This window comes from Betta splendens, chromosome 15 (assembly GCF_900634795.4).
Source record: "Betta splendens chromosome 15, fBetSpl5.4, whole genome shotgun sequence".
Taxonomy (NCBI): domain Eukaryota; kingdom Metazoa; phylum Chordata; class Actinopteri; order Anabantiformes; family Osphronemidae; genus Betta; species Betta splendens.
In genome coordinates this window covers 2,278,773-2,296,952 of record NC_040895.2, presented here as the reverse complement: position 1 = coordinate 2,296,952, position 18,180 = coordinate 2,278,773, and the positions used below count along the sequence as shown (strand labels likewise).

At 41.7% G+C, this 18,180-nt stretch overlaps 1 protein-coding gene across 1 annotated transcript in view; it reads right to left on the bottom strand.

Moving 5' to 3' along the window:
* Nucleotides 1–742: 742 nt before the first annotated feature.
* hspa12a (heat shock protein 12A) overlaps nt 743–18,180 on the bottom strand; it is a 150,340-nt gene continuing 132,902 nt past the window's right edge. The window contains exons 13-15 of the mRNA XM_029174821.2: nt 3,574–3,640; nt 3,286–3,355; nt 743–1,478 (exon numbers count right to left, since the gene is read on the bottom strand). Of these exons, the coding sequence (XP_029030654.1) occupies nt 1,392–1,478; nt 3,286–3,355; nt 3,574–3,640 (224 nt within the window). The 3' untranslated portion in view covers nt 743–1,391. The remainder of the gene's footprint in view (nt 1,479–3,285; nt 3,356–3,573; nt 3,641–18,180) is intronic.

Below are 18,180 nucleotides of genomic sequence, written 5' to 3'. Positions count from 1 at the left end.
ATATTAAAAAGCTGAACAATACATTAGTAGTTGATTATTTTGTAGTTCAAATGGTGTCTGTCGCTTAAAGTGTGTTGAAGTAGTTAAAGCTGAAATTAGACAAAGCTGAAGAGGATTTGAGAAGTTGTTTCCATTCATTCAATGAGTGAAAAAAAGCTTGATAACTTGAAAAATATGAAACATAAAGGGGAAAAGTAATAGCCTGCGTCGTCTTAAAAAGCTGCACGTGTTGATATTTGAGCTGTTGCCAGCTCTCACACTAATAAAGATTACAACAACTACAACTGGAAGCATTCACTGTGATACAGTGAATGCTGGAAGATTCAAATCTGAATGCTTTGCAGCATTCACTGTGATTACAGTTTATTTTTGCCTCTCCCATTCATATTTCAAGTAAAAAGGTGAAACTCTTTTAGAGTTGTTCATTTTCTCCAACAACTGTATCTTTCGACATGAGAAGACTTATACACATGATATGTACTGGTTTGAGCACCTTCTTCACACTTCCTCATGCCCATGTCTTCACAGGGAACGTGTTTCCCACGTGCAAACAGCCAGTGTCCTCTGATGGGCCACTCTTCTGACAAGTTCACTGTGACGATTCAACGACAAAGTACTTCCCCACAACAGGCGATTCAATGCCCTTCGGTCGTAGGTACACTTGCTTCTCAACCCCAGAATAAAACATGACTTAATCGCTCCGTTGATCAACAGCATGGTCAAAAATCAGCAGAGGCTACAATTTCACGTCTTCATGGCTTTACAAGCTGATAAATCATTAAATGTGCCTTTTTTAGGTTACACATACAGAGTGAGATTGATTCTTGATGGTCCCAGCTGGCGAATCCCAGGCTACATGTTTTTGGCTCTTACTGGAGGCAAAGATGACACCAAAGAGCGTAAGATTTACAGTATAAGTATAATCATTGCAACACTAGAAGAGGTTTCACTAATATTGCTCATTGACCTGTCTTTCTTTGTTTTGTCTTTATTGACTTGTTGGATGAAGTGACTTTGTGCTTCCTTACTCACATTGGGAGATGCTCATTAACATTTAGTTAAAATGCTTTGAAAGTGACATTGAAAGCTCAATGCACTAAAAATTTACAACTACTCAAATTATTTGTTTTGTTTATATTTATCAAGATATTAAAGGAATTCACCAACTTGAAAACAAATGTTGCATTTAGAAAATTGTTCTTGTTCCATGCTTATGAATCTAAACATTCTGTTATGTTCAGATGTCCCCTAGAAAAACTTGGTCCCATTGTCAGGCATTCTGGATGAGCTGATGATGATGATGTTAGATGTCTAACACACTTTTATGGATTGTATGAAGGTAGCACTATCCGCAATTATGACCAAGAATAGGAGACAAACCCAAAGATGAGCTACACTTCGAATAAAATGTCCTTATTGCAAAATTCAAGAATAAAGAGAAGCAACCAGTGCAGATGGAAACTCTGGAGTTCTGGAGTCTGTGGGGATAGAGAAAGAAATAGTAAGTCTGGAAAGTGGTAAATGTTACTTGATGATTCCTGACTCAGGGCAGGAAAGCTGTACTTAGGTACCAACATGTGTAATGGTGGGAAGATGAGCCGCAGGGGGAGGCAGACAGATGGAGATTTTCATAGGTGGTGACAAGATAAATCTTTTATGGTAATTACTATAAGGGGGGATGCTCACACTTTATGGCTGCTAATGTGTTTAGGCTATTTTTTAAATAAAAGGTGTGCCGTACACCTACACGCCTCAGCTGTAGGTGGCAATTAAAGCCTGTCATGGTAACTGACTCCTTGTTCTCCTTCCGATTCACCTCCTTGCCGGTGTACACGCCAAACATGTCCTCACTGATAATGATGATGAGGACAGGTGACAAAAATTAACAGATAGAAAGTCACATCACATGACAATATTGGACAAAAGAAAAAAGCGCCACCAGGTGGGCGAGCGTAACATTCCCAAATTGAATTAAATGTGTTTTGAAAGAGGTTTGTTGTGATTTTATGTCATCCAGGGGGTCCCTAGTCTCTGCAAGAACCTATGAAGCTTTGATTGATGTTGAAGTGAATTTGGGTGATGTTAAGGAGGTAAAGTTCCGGTGGAACAACTATTATTATCAACCCCTTAAAACCCAAGTACAGTGCCTCCAAGGTGGAGCTACAGAGAGCAGTGGACAAGAAGATGTAAGTCTTCACTGGAGTCAGTGAAGCAGTCACAGGTCAAGGAACAATCAATCACAGGCCAAATCAAGACTTATTACATCCCTGCTGGGTGCAAATTTGCTTCTCGTTCTGCTTGTTCAGTATAGTACTATAGTACTACTTTACTGAAGAAAAATAATGAAAAAATAAGAAAATAAGCAAGAAAGGCACAATAAGGCCAAGTAGATGAGGTACACGATGAATGACTCACACTTATGCTTTTGAGACACAACACAAATTAAATCAACCAGAAATATACAGAATTAGTGAGTCTGTACTCCACACACCTGTAATGATCAGTTGATGTGATAAGACCAATTTTTTTATTTAAATTGGCTGCACTACAAAAATACTGAAATATTTTTTTAATGCATTTCAGAAATCTTCCTTGTATTTATTAAGGCTCAGATGTGAGGCATGAATAGATGTTTTTACCAAGTGTCCTGCTTTCTATAATGAAAATCAAAGAAAAAAGAAAAGTTCCTAAATATTAAAAACCTGGCTCATTCCCTACACTTCCATCTCATGAATAAGGACTTTCAGATAGAAACTGAATGCTGTTGACCACTAGAGGGCAGCATTGGACAGCTCCACATGCCCTCTAGTGGACACGACAGTGAGGGTGGTGGAGTATGCTGGAGTGTATCTCGTCATGATATTTTTTATAATGTTCTTTCCATATGTATCTTATACATGCAAAGTATAATGTATTAAAAAATGGATGTTCTTATTTTTAGTTGTATTACATTCTTTTATAATTCAAAGTATTATCATTGTTATTTTTAATAGTTATTGGATAAAATGTTATGATTCTTGATGTTGTTGTTCTTACAGCATTAATTCTTCAGTGCTGACACCTTTGGATAATTCCATGTAAATTATTTTCTTTTTAATTTTCTTTCTTCACAGAACCATGTTCTGTGGAATGGATAATGTGGGAGAAAACACCATCCAGTCTGTGGTGCCCTGCTGATCTTAACCTGCCACTAGCATTAACTCATTCCCATGTGCTGTTGTGATTCAGATTTAGACACAAGTATATATTTGGTAGTAGAAGCAAAGGGACCATTGAGACCCTCACCATGTGTATCAGTCTTTTGACCAGGGACAAACTCTGACTGACCTTCACCTGGTCAGTATCTTCTTGGGTCCTGGTGAGAGGATAGAAGGAAAGAGAAAAATTGTAACCTTACAATGTCCATTCAGTATGTTTCACTCATGGTAGTAGACTGAGTATGACTATGAGCTGACACCCAAATCATCCTGGCAACTGCTTTGCTATTTATAATCCCACATTACTGCAGTGTGATTACTGTCACTTAAACAGGCTCAATGACAGCAGCACTATTGAGTAGAAGGAATACTTCACTTGTCTAACTGTTGATGTCTCTTGTTGTTCTTTCTGTTCAAAACGAACTGTTCCTCGCTGTCAAGGCCTGTCAGGACAAGGAGAGGATAAATATTACAATCATTATAGTTAAAAGACACCAGGCTCCATTTGTGCACACACAAACCAAAACTAAATTACATGGTGAGATCCCTGCTTTCTGCAGCTCATTTGGATACAGAATGGTACTGGACAAAATCTTGTCTAATGTGTCACATATATCTGTAATTCCAAAAGGCAGTTGCATGTACATGAATGCATGTGTGTGAATGTGTCTGCAACGCACTTATTAATATGTCTGTGGCCTTTCCTTGTCTTATGAAGCCCTGATTGTGTGTCATTGTTTTTGCTTCATTTATTTGAATACACACCCTGTAATCATGCTTTCAAATATACAGCTTTAAAAGGACAAGCTGCCATGTTCATCATGGCACTAACAAAGTGCATTCCAAATCACTCTGACTCCCCTTAAGCTGAGCCATCAGTGCTTACACAATACCAATCAGAAGAAACATTTCTCAGCTTCAAAGCTTCAAGCTTGACTAATAATATTAATAAAACAGCAAATTGAATGTGTGGGCTAAAAGGTGGGGAGTAGAAAGTGTCTTCAAATCCTCTGAAGATATCTGTCTTTGTCTCTAAATCTTGTTTCTTTTTTTATTATTGGCTCATTGAAAGTGAAGGCTAATGACAAAATACCAGGCTAATTCCTGTAATTATGTGTGTTATTCTGAAGAAATGTGCATATGACAGGGCTTCTTATTGTGATTTTTAAGCCAGAATGCTTTGGGGGTGGCGTTATTACTTACAAATCATTCAGGGACATGTCTTGAATTAGTTAAGTATAGATGGTGGCAAGAGAAATTGAGCCTCTAGGGCCTATGGGTAAAACAACCCCCCCCCCCCCCCCCCCGGGAATGCTTGCACAACAAATGTAACCTCTGGCTATTAGAGACATTATATTGTTTGTAGTATATTGTACTATTTTTAATGTAAAAGGCCGTTATGAAAGTGAGCAAAAAGACCCAGTAAATAGCCAATAGCAGAGAAATTGTTTGGAATTGTTGAAGCCTTTTCTCAAGCTTTCGTGTGAGATAAGATAAAACAAACACACCATGATACAATTTGATGTTGAAAGTGACTTCTGATGTGTCTCTAATGTGAGAGGACACAACGGGATCTGATACAGTCTGCAGGATTGTTGTGTGGTTGTGGTAAGGTAGCTCCATCTGTTAAAGTGAAGGCTGACATTCAACTTTGGAAATGAAGACTACCAGTACACACCTGACTGGTGAATGACTAATGGCAATAATAATAATAATAATAATAATAATAATAATAATAATAATAATAATAATAATAATAATAATAATAATAATAATAATAATGGTGAGCCACAACATTTAAACAACACTTGTGTGGTTACTGTCAATGGGTGTGATACGTCACAACTAACCAGTAACCGCTAACCAACTAATCAGTACTTTATTTGTTTGTACAGATCTGAGCAACTGTCACAAAAACTCAGCTGTGATGGCTCAAAACAGTTGAGTCAGCAGATACCAGAAGCTCTAGTGACCTTGAGGAGTGAGCTCCACAGAGGCTGGCTAGGATTGACAGGTGTCAGAGCAGTGGAGGCTTTTATTGCTGGCAGTCACTGCACTACACACAGAGGTGGCAGATTATCTGTCTGGGTTATTGTTTGTTTCTGTCTTTGGTATGATATGGTCTGTACTGCTCACCTGCTTCAGTCTCAGCATGTCTGTTGAGCTAGCTAGTGGCTGTGTGAGCCAAATTACACATTACCCACACCTCTGCAACATTCAGTACCCAGGGGTGTAGGCCTTAGAGGGTTTGCATCCAGGACTGAAGCAGGCTGCGGTTCTGTAGCAGTTGAAGCAAGACGTGACTATGTGGTAACAGGAGCTGAAGAGGGCTAACCCAAAGTTAAACAGTGAGTCTGCAGACGACACGAGGGGATGGGACAGCAATGATGTAGTTGAGGAGTTGCAGTCCAAAACTGCAACTACCACTACTACAGTTCCACAGTAAATACTAAAAATGCTTTTAATACCCTTGATTAACAAGCAAATCAATAAAATGGAGCCGTGTAGAATTACAGGAATAGCGCTGGATTAGATTCAAAGCTGTCTAAGCAACAGAAAACAATTTGTGATGTTGAAAGGTGAGGAGACGCGATGCTGTGAGAGAACGCGAGACTCTGCGAGAACAGCACGAGAAATTCAACAAGGCGGCGCGACACCGGTAGTAAACAACAGCGCGACAAACTATCCGCCAATTTAAATAAATAACTACCCTATTTTACGGAAAATAATCAACCACCCTACCATTCTGGATAACACCGAAGAAAGTTTCGAGTACATCGACGAGTGCTTCGAGCGTCTGGTAATGGGGAAAAAGGAGACGGCTCCAAACAAGCGTTCCCGTCCGTCTGACTCACCTGAGTCACCTGGAGCTAGCTCGGCGGATAAAAACATCACGGACATCCTGGAGTCAATCGAGAAAAAAATATCAAGTTTCGACGCACGTCTGGCGCTAGTGGAACTCCTCCACAAAGAGTTTATGGCCCTCCGCGACTCCCTGGAATTTAGCCAGCAGCAGGTGATTTCTCTCGCCACCGAGAACGAGGCCCTGAAAGGAACGGTGCAGTCCCTGACGGAGGATGTGGCTCAGCTAGCGGCCGAAAATAAAAAAATAAAAGAAGGTATCATCGATCTGCAGGCCCGCAGCATGAGGGACAACCTGGTGTTCTCGGGGATTCCAGAACAGGCGGAGGAAAACACGGAAACCACAATTAAAAACTTCATTAAACAGCAAATGAAGATTCCAGCGGAAGTTGTCGACAAGATGGCGTTCCACCGTTCGCATAGACTTGGAGGAAGACGACCGGATGGCCAGCGCCCCCGACCCATCGTTGCCAAGTTTCATGACTTTAAGCAGAAGGAACTGGTTAAGAGCCGGGGCAGACAGCTGAAGGGAACCGACTACAGCGTCAACGACCAGTTCCCCAAGGAGATCCTCGACCGCCGCCGCCGACTGTTCCCCATCCGTAAGAGGTTCATGGCAGAAGGCTGCAGGGCCGTCATCAGCGTCGACAAACTGTACGTCAACGGAGAGCTCTACCGGGACCGGGAAGCAAGTCCGAGGCTCTACTAGCAGGTGGTATGTAACAACAATGGTTTAATATAAAAGGTTTGTTAAAAAAAATAATAGATGCAATGCAACTATGTGTTATAACTTTACATCCAGTATTCAAACTCGTTCTCTCGCAGATGTTTCATATAAATGTTTACTGTCATTCTAATGTCACTCACTCACTCACTTTGCAAAGCGCTCACCATACGTAATCACTCACTTTCCTTTCACTTTAATTTTCCTTCCCTTTACTCTTTTTCCTTCACCTACTTTCACTCCACACTGTCTACATCCTTTTCTCTATTCTTCTCCCACGTAGTCAGCCAGCTATATAGCCCTCCAGCAGCCACACACAAACATCTACTGCACAGGGGAATCACGTGCACATACATAGATAACACACAACTCAGAATACACAGGTACTTAAGGTTAGCCACACACCTAAAGTCTGTCACACTACATACACACAAGACTAGTGATCCACAGCAGTCAGGTAAGATATGACACCACTGAAGATTGTCACTTGGAATGTACGTGGAATCAATAAGAAGGAGAAACTATTTAAAATATTTAACCATTTGAAAACCCTACAAGCAGACATTGTTTTACTACAGGAAACTCATATTCCCAAAATTATAAATTACACTCTGGCATCAGCAGAGTTCCCACATGCTTACTTAGCCGGTTACAATTCTAAACAAAGAGGGGTCGCCATCCTGATAAATAAAAAGATTAACTTTACGCATAACAATACCATTGTAGATCCAGAAGGGAGATATATAATCATTAATATTTTGATAGGAAACATTGAATATTGCATAGCTAATGTGTATGGCCCTAATGCTGACGACCCCTCTTTCTTTCACAGCTTCTTCACATCACTGTCTGCTCACTCTGGTTCCAAACTTATAGTAGGAGGGGACTTTAATTTAGTATTTAACCCAGAGTTGGACAGGCTAAGCAAAGCTGTGAGCAACAGGAACTGGCAATCAGTACAGACCTTAAAACAGTACATGGATGACTTCGGTCTCTGTGACACATGGCGTTCTCTTCATCCTATATCCAGGGAATATACCTTTTTCTCACCAGTTCACCACTCTCACTCCCGTATAGATTATATTTTAGTAAATAACTCAGTCTTACAAGATGTCTCTGACACCAATATTCACTCTATCACAATCAGTGATCATGCACCAATGTCCATTTCGTTAATTAAGACAGCCACACCATCAACCAGGAATTGGAGGTTTAATACATCATTACTCAATGATCAAGACTTCATCAGTTATGTCAGGAGAGAATGGAAAACCTTTATAGAAATCAACGATACACCGGAAATCTCACCCTGTGTTCTTTGGGAGACTGGGAAGGCAGTTATGCGCGGTAGAATTATTTCATATTCATCACACAAGAAAAAAAAGGACATGTTACTTGAATTAGAATTAGAGGAAAAAATAAAATCTCTAGAGATTAAATATGCAGCCTCTCCAACCAATGATGTCCTAGAAGACCTAAAGAATCTAAAGCTGAAATTAAATAATATAATTGATTGCAAAACTCAGTTTCAGATAGACCAATTACGCTGGGAGAACTTTGACCATGCTAATAAATGTGGTAAATTTCTAGCTAACCAATTAAAAAATAATAAAGAGAAACAAATCATCCATTCAATAACTAATAAGGAAGGCAACATTACTCGTGATCCCCATGAAATAAATGATACCTTTAAAAACTTTTACCAAGAGTTATATACGTCCCAAATAGATCCACCCACCTCAGCCATAGAGGCGTTTCTGAATAAACTAGAACTGCCAAAGCTAAATGAAGAACAATCTACAACTCTAGACTCATTGTTATCTTTGGCAGAACTACATGAAGCTCTGCAGGAGATGCCCAATAAAAAAGCTCCAGGACCAGATGGATTCCCAACTGAATTTTATAAAGAGTTCTGGTCCATGCTGGCACCCAGCTTTTACAAAATGTTAGCTGAAATTAAACAACAACATTCATTACCCACAAATATGAATTCTGCCTTCATAAGCCTGCTCCAAAAACCAGGGAAAGACCCTACACTCCCATCGAGTTATAGACCAATTTCACTAATAAATGTAGATCTAAAAATAGTGTGTAAAGCACTTGCTAGAAGATTAGAAAAAATCACTCCATATATAATTCACTCTGATCAAACAGGCTTCATTAAAGGTAGACAGTCAACAATATGAACAGACTAATTAATGTAATTGATTATGTCACCATCCATAAACTAGAGACAGCCATCGTCTCCTTAGATGCAGAAAAAGCTTTCGATAGAGTAAACTGGAAGTTTCTTTTAGCCACTCTGCACAAATTCGGCATTGGGGAAACATTCATAGACTGGATCCAAATATTATACAACTCAGCAAACGCTGCAGTCAGAACAAACAACCAGATCTCACCAAGGTTTAATCTGCATAGAGGGACAAGACAGGGCTGCCCACTGTCCCCATCACTATTTGCAATATTTATTGAACCTCTAGCCGCAGCAATAAGACAGCATGAAGGAATTACTGGAATATCGACCAAATCAGTAAATCATAAAATAAGTTTATATGCTGACGATGTGTTACTGTTTCTCCTTGAGCCACAGACGTCTCTTCCTACAACTATCAGCCTCATAGATGAATTCTCAGGACTTTCAGAGTACTCTATTAACTGGACCAAATCTATAGTGCTACCACTTAACCTTAAGGTGACTAACATCTCCTCTACCACACTCCATTCAGGAAACATTAAATACTTGGGCATTGAATTGTCGTCTAGGCTATCAGAGCTTATTGATCTAAACTACAATCCATTATTAAAACAAATAGAAGCCAACCTCAAAAGATGGCAGTCCTTACCCATTTCACTTATGGGAAGAATTGCCACCATAAAAATGATGATCCTGCCAAAAATTAATTACATATTTTCAATGATTCCAACTCAGCCAGCCCAGGCGAAAACCAAGCCACCACGAATTAGTTTAAAAACTCTTCAAAAATCCAGACGCTGCGGCGGCCTAGAACTACCTAACTTCCACCACTATTTTCTTGCCAATAGACTGAACCATGTCCACAAATGGATAAAACCCATGCCAGCAGACTCCTCCTGGATAGACATTGAACAAACATTTTGTGGAAATATTAAAGTTGCAGATCTGCCCTTTATCAGCACCAAAATCAAACATCACAGTTGTTACCAGACCATTAGCATAAAAGCATCTCTGCAAGCCTGGTGGGAGTTTCTTAAAATTAATGGGTCTTCGCTTACTCTTTGCCAAAACACACCTCTCTGGAACAATCCAGACATCATACAAAACAAAAAGGCAATACACTTTCCAACTTGGCATATCAAAGGGATAACACATCTGAAACATGTTTTCACAAGAGACAAGTTTACCTCTTTTGAAGAACTAGTGTCTCACTATGAAATCACTAGTGCCAATTTCTTAGAATACCAACAACTAAAGTCAATACTTAATGCAAAAAGTAAGAATACTGCCATCCACATGCAACCACCACCAGTAATAGAGCGATTTATTGATATATCAGGGAAAAGGACAGTATCCAAAATCTATATCTTAATTTCCAATGTAGACCAGACAGTGAGCCTTCCGATCTCTAAATGGGAAGCTGATCTCAATATCACCACTAATTACACGTTCTGGAATAACATATGTTCTAATTTATTCAGAATGACAAAAAATACAAATTTACAACTAATACAATACAAAATTCTTCATAGAACTCACTATACAGGACAAAGGATGTTCCAAATGGGTCTCACAAACTCAAATATTTGCCCTCACTGTACAGATAACACAGCAGATAGATTCCTACATGCATTCTGGTCATGCTCACCTGTGCAGCAATTTTGGCAAAGAGTATGTGAACACCTGTCAACCCAGTTAAGCTGTCCAATCCCAGCAGCCCCTGCACTTTGTCTTCTAGGAGATCTAAGTGGGCTTGATCTAGAGACAAACTCATCACACACAATTCTTTCTGCCCTCTGTGTCGCAAAGAAAATCATCCTCATGAACTGGAAAACTAAAAAAAAATTAAGCATTACTCAATACCTGAACAGCTTGTTAGATTATACCACCTTAGACACATTGTCTGCTTCATCAAATCAATGACCAAAACTATACTCTGATTGATTCCATTTCCAGGTAAGGATGCGTGGGGCTCGGGTGCTGCGTCATGTCTGGCACAGTGGTGGGGGGGTGACTAGTGGTTGGTGGTGCCTGCCTGCCTAAGGAACCGGGACAACGGGTTGGTGGACTCTGGGCTGGCCGCATGGGTCCCCTACGGCGGGGGTGTGGTGGCTGCTGGGACCAGCGGCCCTGTGCCGGGGTGGGACCGTTTTGAGGGTTGGCGTGTGCCTGTCTCCGGGGAGCCGGAGGCGGGCCTCCCTGCCGGTGTGCGGGGGCGGACCTGGGGGTGGAGACCTGGGTAACCTGCGTCCGGGGGACTCCCTCTGGGGGTGCCTGCCTGTGCCCGGAGGGGTGTCTCTCCCCTGGGGCGCTGCCCCTGCTCGGGTGGGGCGCTGCCTGCCCTAGCGGTCCGACGCCCTCTGGTAACTGCTCGGGCCTGTTGCAGGGGGGGTTGGCGGACTACTCAGGCTAGAACCTTCATTGGGCCCTGGGCGGAGGCTGGCCCTCAATGCACAACCGCAGAGTATGTGTGTGGGTTTGAGTGTCACACTACACGGGGCGAGCATGGGCATACTTGAGCGAGAGAATGGGTAAGTGTGAAAGAAGGGTGAGGATGGCTCTGGCTGTGCTGCGTGTGGCGCCTGGGCAGTAGTACTGCGGTCCCTGGGTCTCGGCTGTCCCTTCCTGGCTGGGGGTTGTGGGGGGTGGTGGGATAGGTAGCAGAGCCAGTCGGGAACCTGGCTCTGCGGACCCTGGTGCTCTGCTTCCCAACTACATTTCTCCGCATTCATCCACTTAGGTCTGCAAGGGGCGTCCTGCTGATGGAGGGACCGGGGCTACTGGGAAGTGGTTCCGTCCCTTCCAAGTGGGATGCTCTGCAGTTTTAATTGCATTAGTCATACACACTTGTCCAGGAATCTGGGGGCTCCTTCCGGGGGGGCCAGTAGACTTCCCATTGATGGCTCTGTCTGCTGGACCCCCCGGAGAATTGGGTATCTCCCAAAGTTCCTCATACTTAGCTACATACACATACATTTAGGGCCGGGGGTGGGCTCTTTCACTGGGGCCTGGGGCTGAGGCCAGTTGTGGCCTCGGCCACTGGCCCTGATGGAGAGATCACCACCCAGTTTTAAGTGCAAAAAGACATTTAGGGCGAGGGGGGGCACTGTCCGGGGGACACACCGTCAGCCAGCGGTTGTGCTCCTGGAGGTGTCACCCACCTTCAGTGCACTTTAGTTCCACACACTCACGTCCAAGCTGGGTTGCAGGGTTCTGGGGTACCTTTTTCTAGTGCCCTCTGCCTCCCCCGGGTTGGGGGGGTTGGTCGGGGCTCGGGAGGAGCTGCGGTCCCTGCCTGGGGCCACATGGACGGCAGGCCGGAGACCTACCCTCCCCACGAATGTGATCAAGCGAATGGTGTGGGTGGGAGAATGTATCTGAGAGTGCATTGGTTCACGTATGATTGACTAGTTTGTTGTGAGAGAGTCTATGGTGTGTGTGTGTGTGTTGATGTGATGATGTGTGTTGCACATGTGGGTGGGTGTATGCTTCTGTGTTTGTGTGAGTTGGTATGCGTGTGGTGCGGTTGAAGTGTGGGGGGTCCGGTTTTTCGCCCGGGGTACGATGATCGTCTGCCTGGGTGGTCTCTTTTCTGCTGACCCCACCAATTGCTGGCCTTGTGCTGCAGGCCGCTGTAGCGCCAGGGGATGAGGTCGGGCCGATGGGGTAGGCCCCGCTCCGCCCGTGTGGGGGTGGTGGACTGGGGGCGGGCCCCACTCTGGGCGCGGGGGCATCTTCTGGCGGGCTCCCTACGGACCGTGGGTCCTCGGGCTCTACTCTTTCAGGCCGACCCTCCCGCCGGGGGGAGTGTTTGCCCCTGGTTCTCATGGGGCGGACAGCGTTGACCCCCGGTGGCCCACTCTGGCCTTGGGTGCTGTCTCTGTGGCTGCTGCAGCTCTGCCTGGGGGGCTCTGTGTGGGCGGCTTGGGTTGCAACACCTGCCCTCCTGGAACTGAAGGTGTGTGGGCTCCCTGGCTGCTGGGATTCCTTCCTCTGCTTGCTGGATGGGCGTAGTGGCGGAGCCCCTCACATCACCCTGGCTTCCACAAGTGGCATTGTTCATGCACCAACGTCTGCCTCACCCTTTGGGTGAATAATGTTAAGCTACAGCCTTACTAACCTTGTAGTGGGACACTTTCCAAATCCAACTGTAAGTATTATTGATACTTATCACTACCAATATAAATAATGTGTGAATATGGAATTTGTGGTGTTGTATGTCATGACTTTTATTAAGTAGTATGGGATATGTATAATAATGCACATATGTATGTATATTGTATGTATATGTTTGTATTAGTATGTGCACATACCTTAGCACTATTATTGGTATTAGTATTAATCTCCAAGGTAAACCACAGTACAAAAATTGTTTAGTTATGAATGTGTTAGCCTAAGGTACATCCATGCTTCTTATTTTTTTTTTTTTTTTTTTGCTCCGATTGTTTACTTATCAGATTTGCTTGGTTTCAGCAGCTGGTTGCACCCCTTACCCCCCCTCCCCCCACCCTCCCGCATACACACCCTAAAGCAGAAACCTAACCTGTCCACCAACACAGCAACATCACACACATTTTGGATTAGCTAAATAAACCATTAAATAAACCATAAATCAGGAATAGTATATATATTCTATATATACTCTTCTTGTTAAAGCAAAGCTGTCCATCACAATATGGCATTCAGCGTAATATATGCTGCTTGCTTAACTGCTGGACAGAACAAAAAAAAAAAAAGAAAGATGTTTGCTCACCATGATTAACATTGTTTGTGACCGTGTGGCTGTGTTGGGCTCTAAATGATATAGTTCACATTTGAATTATGTGTGTTAGTTTTATTAATTAATTAAACCTATATTAAACATCCAGAAATCTGAAAGTACTCAAAAGCAAACTGAATCATTCATAATGCTGGATTTCTGCATCCTACCAATTAATTTATTCCTTCATTGAAATTACTCAAGCCTAGAGGTCTAGTGGAATTTCATACAGCACAAATTTGGCTAAAAAAATCTACTATCAGGAAACATTCAGAAATTATTCAGGAGTGCTGGTGGAGGGCGGTTGTTCTGTCCTGTGTTCCATTATCATGTTAGTCTCTGTAATAATACCCACCTCCGGTATCATGTCTTTGCTAATGTGCCTTTGCACTTTTAAATTGTGAGGCTGGACAAGCCTGACTCTTAGCACTGGTTATTGAAGAAGAGCCTGAAGAACTGACCTATGGCGCATTTGCAACTGTGTAACACCTGGGGTTAAGAACACTGTACTTGCTGATGCTGATGCTATGGTCCATCCAGGTGATTCCTAATGTCCTGAAGCTCTGGAAAAAAAACTCCCTAGGAAAGAAACACATATTTGACACTGTAGCGGATTCAAATTATTAATAGTTTCATATTAATGCAGAAACATTAATATACCTCGAAGTTGGGGCACCAGGTTTGTTTTAAAGCTGAAACCACGCTTGTATCAATCTAGCCAACGCCAGATATCAATTCAATGAGTTATCAGTTATGAACAACAATAACAACTTTCTTGTGATAAAACCAAATCAGTCTCTTATGCCGTGAATTCTTGTCGCGGTTCAGTGACCTCTGCTTAAATCTGAAGAACAATGCACACAAAACCAGATTCCTTTTAACGTTTTATTAATCTAACACTACTGGATATATGAATAACATGATATGGAAATACTCAAATAAACAAGACAGAAAATGAGAGAACGATCAGAATGAGATGATGAACAGTGAATGAATCAATGAGTGAAAACACAAGGAATGGTTACGACCTGAGTGTGTGATGGCTTTGATCAACTAATTCAAATCTAAGGATAACTAATGAATTTGGAATGTTCAAAGTTAGCGCTTTGAGAAACACCAGACTTCTCAGAGGATCAGAGATGTTCGTCTTGCCTTAGTTTGGAGCTGTAGCCGCTGTGCAGCGTCTCCCGTTACCGGTTGGTTGAGCAGGCGTGCCCTCTCTGGTCCAGGTGCCACGGCCTCTGGGCCAGGAATCGTCGCCCGCGATTGATGAGGACGGCTCGGGTTCAGCAGAGTAACAGTCAGCCAGGCTGGACTTCCAAGGTGTTTCAAAGCGTCAGCGCTACTTAAACTGGCCCAAAAGGGAAACGGGCTGGAATCTAATTTAATTAGTTCGATCAAAAATAGCGAGTCAATTAAGGATTGGTTGTAATAGTTTCAGTTTCGCAGAGTTTCTTGATGACTTTCTAACGTTACAAAATTCGTTGTTCGTTCGTTTCTAAGTTTAACTTAGGTTTACAAAATTTAAGAACAAAGGAAAATTAAAGAAAAGTAATGCGACGCAAAAGGAAAAGGTGAAAGAAGTTTGAAGATACAGGGAAATCCGTTTTGCCTTGGGTGTCACTGGTTTAAATACCCCTGGGGCAGTGGTCACTGCAGGGCGGAGAATTTAGTTCAACCAGTGGTGAAGAGTTCCACCTCTTCAGATCAGGAATCAAACTATTGGATTTGGATCGCTCCTAAATCTGGGATAACTAAGCTTTCCTCTTTTCATCACGCTCAAAGTTCCATCACACTATAACACAATATACGTGTAACGATCACTTTAGCACTCAAATAAGTAGAGAAGTCAGAATGGTTAAACAGCAATATTAAATGCATAGAATTTTAAGGTCTTATATGTGGTTCCTTAAAACGCTGAAACATATGTAATGTTATTCATCATGACTGGTCTTGTCTTATGTAACAGCCAGTAAACACTAAAAACATACACAAATAATAAATGCAAGCAAAATCAAATTATAAATGACCTAATCTGGACATTACTAATTAAACAATTGTAACACTTAAAAATGTCATACAATATTGAGGATACCTAATTGTAGCTAGTGGACATAGTCTATGTTGCACAGATTAAAAGAAGTAAAGAAGGTGAATATCTGTATATCAACTTGTTTGTGTCTGTGTTTGTGTCTTCACACAAAGGAAAGCATGGTGAGTTGAAGTCCCTTTGTAACTTTAAGAATTTCCTGGCAATTCTGTAGATCAGGCATTGAACATCACACAGAAACCAATCTAATATCAAATGAAAACTTTTTGTCCACAGAATACAATGACATCTATTTCATCGCGGTCGAAAACTCTGGTGCGTCTGAACCAGAACTTGTGTCCAAATGACGTCTCTCGTTCTCTTTGATGAGCACATTCCACATTTTATGGCTGGTGGTCCGAGTTCTCGGAGAGGCAGCTTCTCAGTGATAAATGTGACAGCCTCTCCTTTTTGCATGATAAGCAGAGGTGGAATCCTGAGAGATTTACAGGTAGATCAACAAAGTGGACTCATGGTTCTTTGATATGGACATTTGAGATGTTGGCGGCAATTGGTGCCTGTTGTGATAGAAACCAGTCTCCTGTGGTGAAAAAGATTCAGGGTCCCTTATCTCTTGGGACTGGAAAGGACGTAGAGGCTCTTCAATGAGGGAGTTAAGTTCACATGTAGGTCAGGTTACCTCAGTCCAGACGTGGATTGCTACAACACATCATCGAGAATTCTAAAATCCATCTGAGCAGTGTTTGTGGAATTAGGTTTTTTAGCTCATGTTTTTTGGTTTGTCTGAAATCTTTTTGCCTTCTTTATAATGAAAGTGTCCATCTTAACAACAGTCTAAGGGACTTTCCTGTGAAAAGTTCATCTTAAAACCAGACTGTAGCTGAAAATTTGCTTTTCGACATTAAGAACTAGTGCTATCTAAAATTTTTCCTTTTTCATGTGTGCTTTACACAGATAGATAACAAAATTTGAATTGACTTATTTGTATTTGTTCATATTGTTACAACCAAATTTTTGAGTTGTTGTGTTCTTCCTCCTATTAAGGAAGAACAGAAGGAAAATGATGCAGGATGCAGAGGAGGCAAAAAAGTTTGTGGGGGGAAACAAAGACTGAAGAAAGGTGCTGCGCAAAAAGAAAGGTGAGAAGAGTCGCATCTCCCTTTGCTGATTATGGGCAAGCTTCATCCATCAAAGGCTGCAGGGCCGGTGGAACCCCCCCTGATTTCACGGATAATGGACTATCTCACCAACCGCCCCCAGTACTGTACGTCCACCTGCAGAACTGTGTGTCTGACACCATGGTCTGCAGCACAGGTGCTCCACAGGGGACCTGTCTCCTTTCCTCTTCACCCTGTACACCTCCGACTTCAGGTACAGCTCAGAGTCCTGTCATCTCCAGACGTTCTCTAATGACTCTGCAATTGTAAGATGTATCCAAGGTCACAGAGTATCAGGGAGTGGTGGACTGTCAACCTACAGTAACAGAATATCTTACTAAACGAAGTAAGTTCTTATAACTTATTCCCTGCGAAAACTAGTACTAATTCATTGTATTAAAATTAACCCAAAGAAGTAAAGTAAAGTTTTGGTAGCAACTCAGTTGTTTTAAATACATTTAAACTTTTGCTACACTTAAAGTGTTTACACTAAAAGTTTATAATTCCTGTTAGTTGTGTTTACTCATTTTCTCCTTAAGAAGAAAGTTCACCTTATACAGTAGCATTAAAAAAATGTCAAACCTGGTGTACAAACATCTGTATTATTGTTGGCTACAATGCTATTATGAATTGGGAATCATTTTTAACATCATGTTTAATGGATTAATTAAATGCATTTAATATAAACAGTTACTGTATGAAGATTTTCAGTCGGGATTTAGAAAACATCATAGCACAGAAACAGCTGTGGTTAAAGTCACTAATGAGCTTCTCTTTGCTTCAGACAATGGTCTAGTTTATTGCCCTTGTCCTGTTAGATCTTAATGCTGCATTTGATACAACTAATCATAACAGTCTATTACAGAGACAAGAACACAGCATCGGAATTAAAAGAACAGCACTGGGATAGTTTAAATCCTTTTTGTTGAACTGATTCCAGTTTGCTTATATTAACGACAAATCTTCCTTCAATACTCTTCAGTCTATACATGTCTCCTCTAAGTGCTATTATTAAGAAGCATTCTATAAATTTTCATTGTTATGCAGACGATACTGAACCAAAACCACCATGAAACAGATCAACTAGTCAAAATTCAAAAAATTAAAAGACATTGAATCCTGGATTTCTCAAAACGTCCTTCAACTAAATTCAGATAAAACTGAAATTCTTATTGTTGGGCCTAAAAATCACAGAGACACTCTATTGAGTCAGATAGTTACTTTGGATGGCATAACA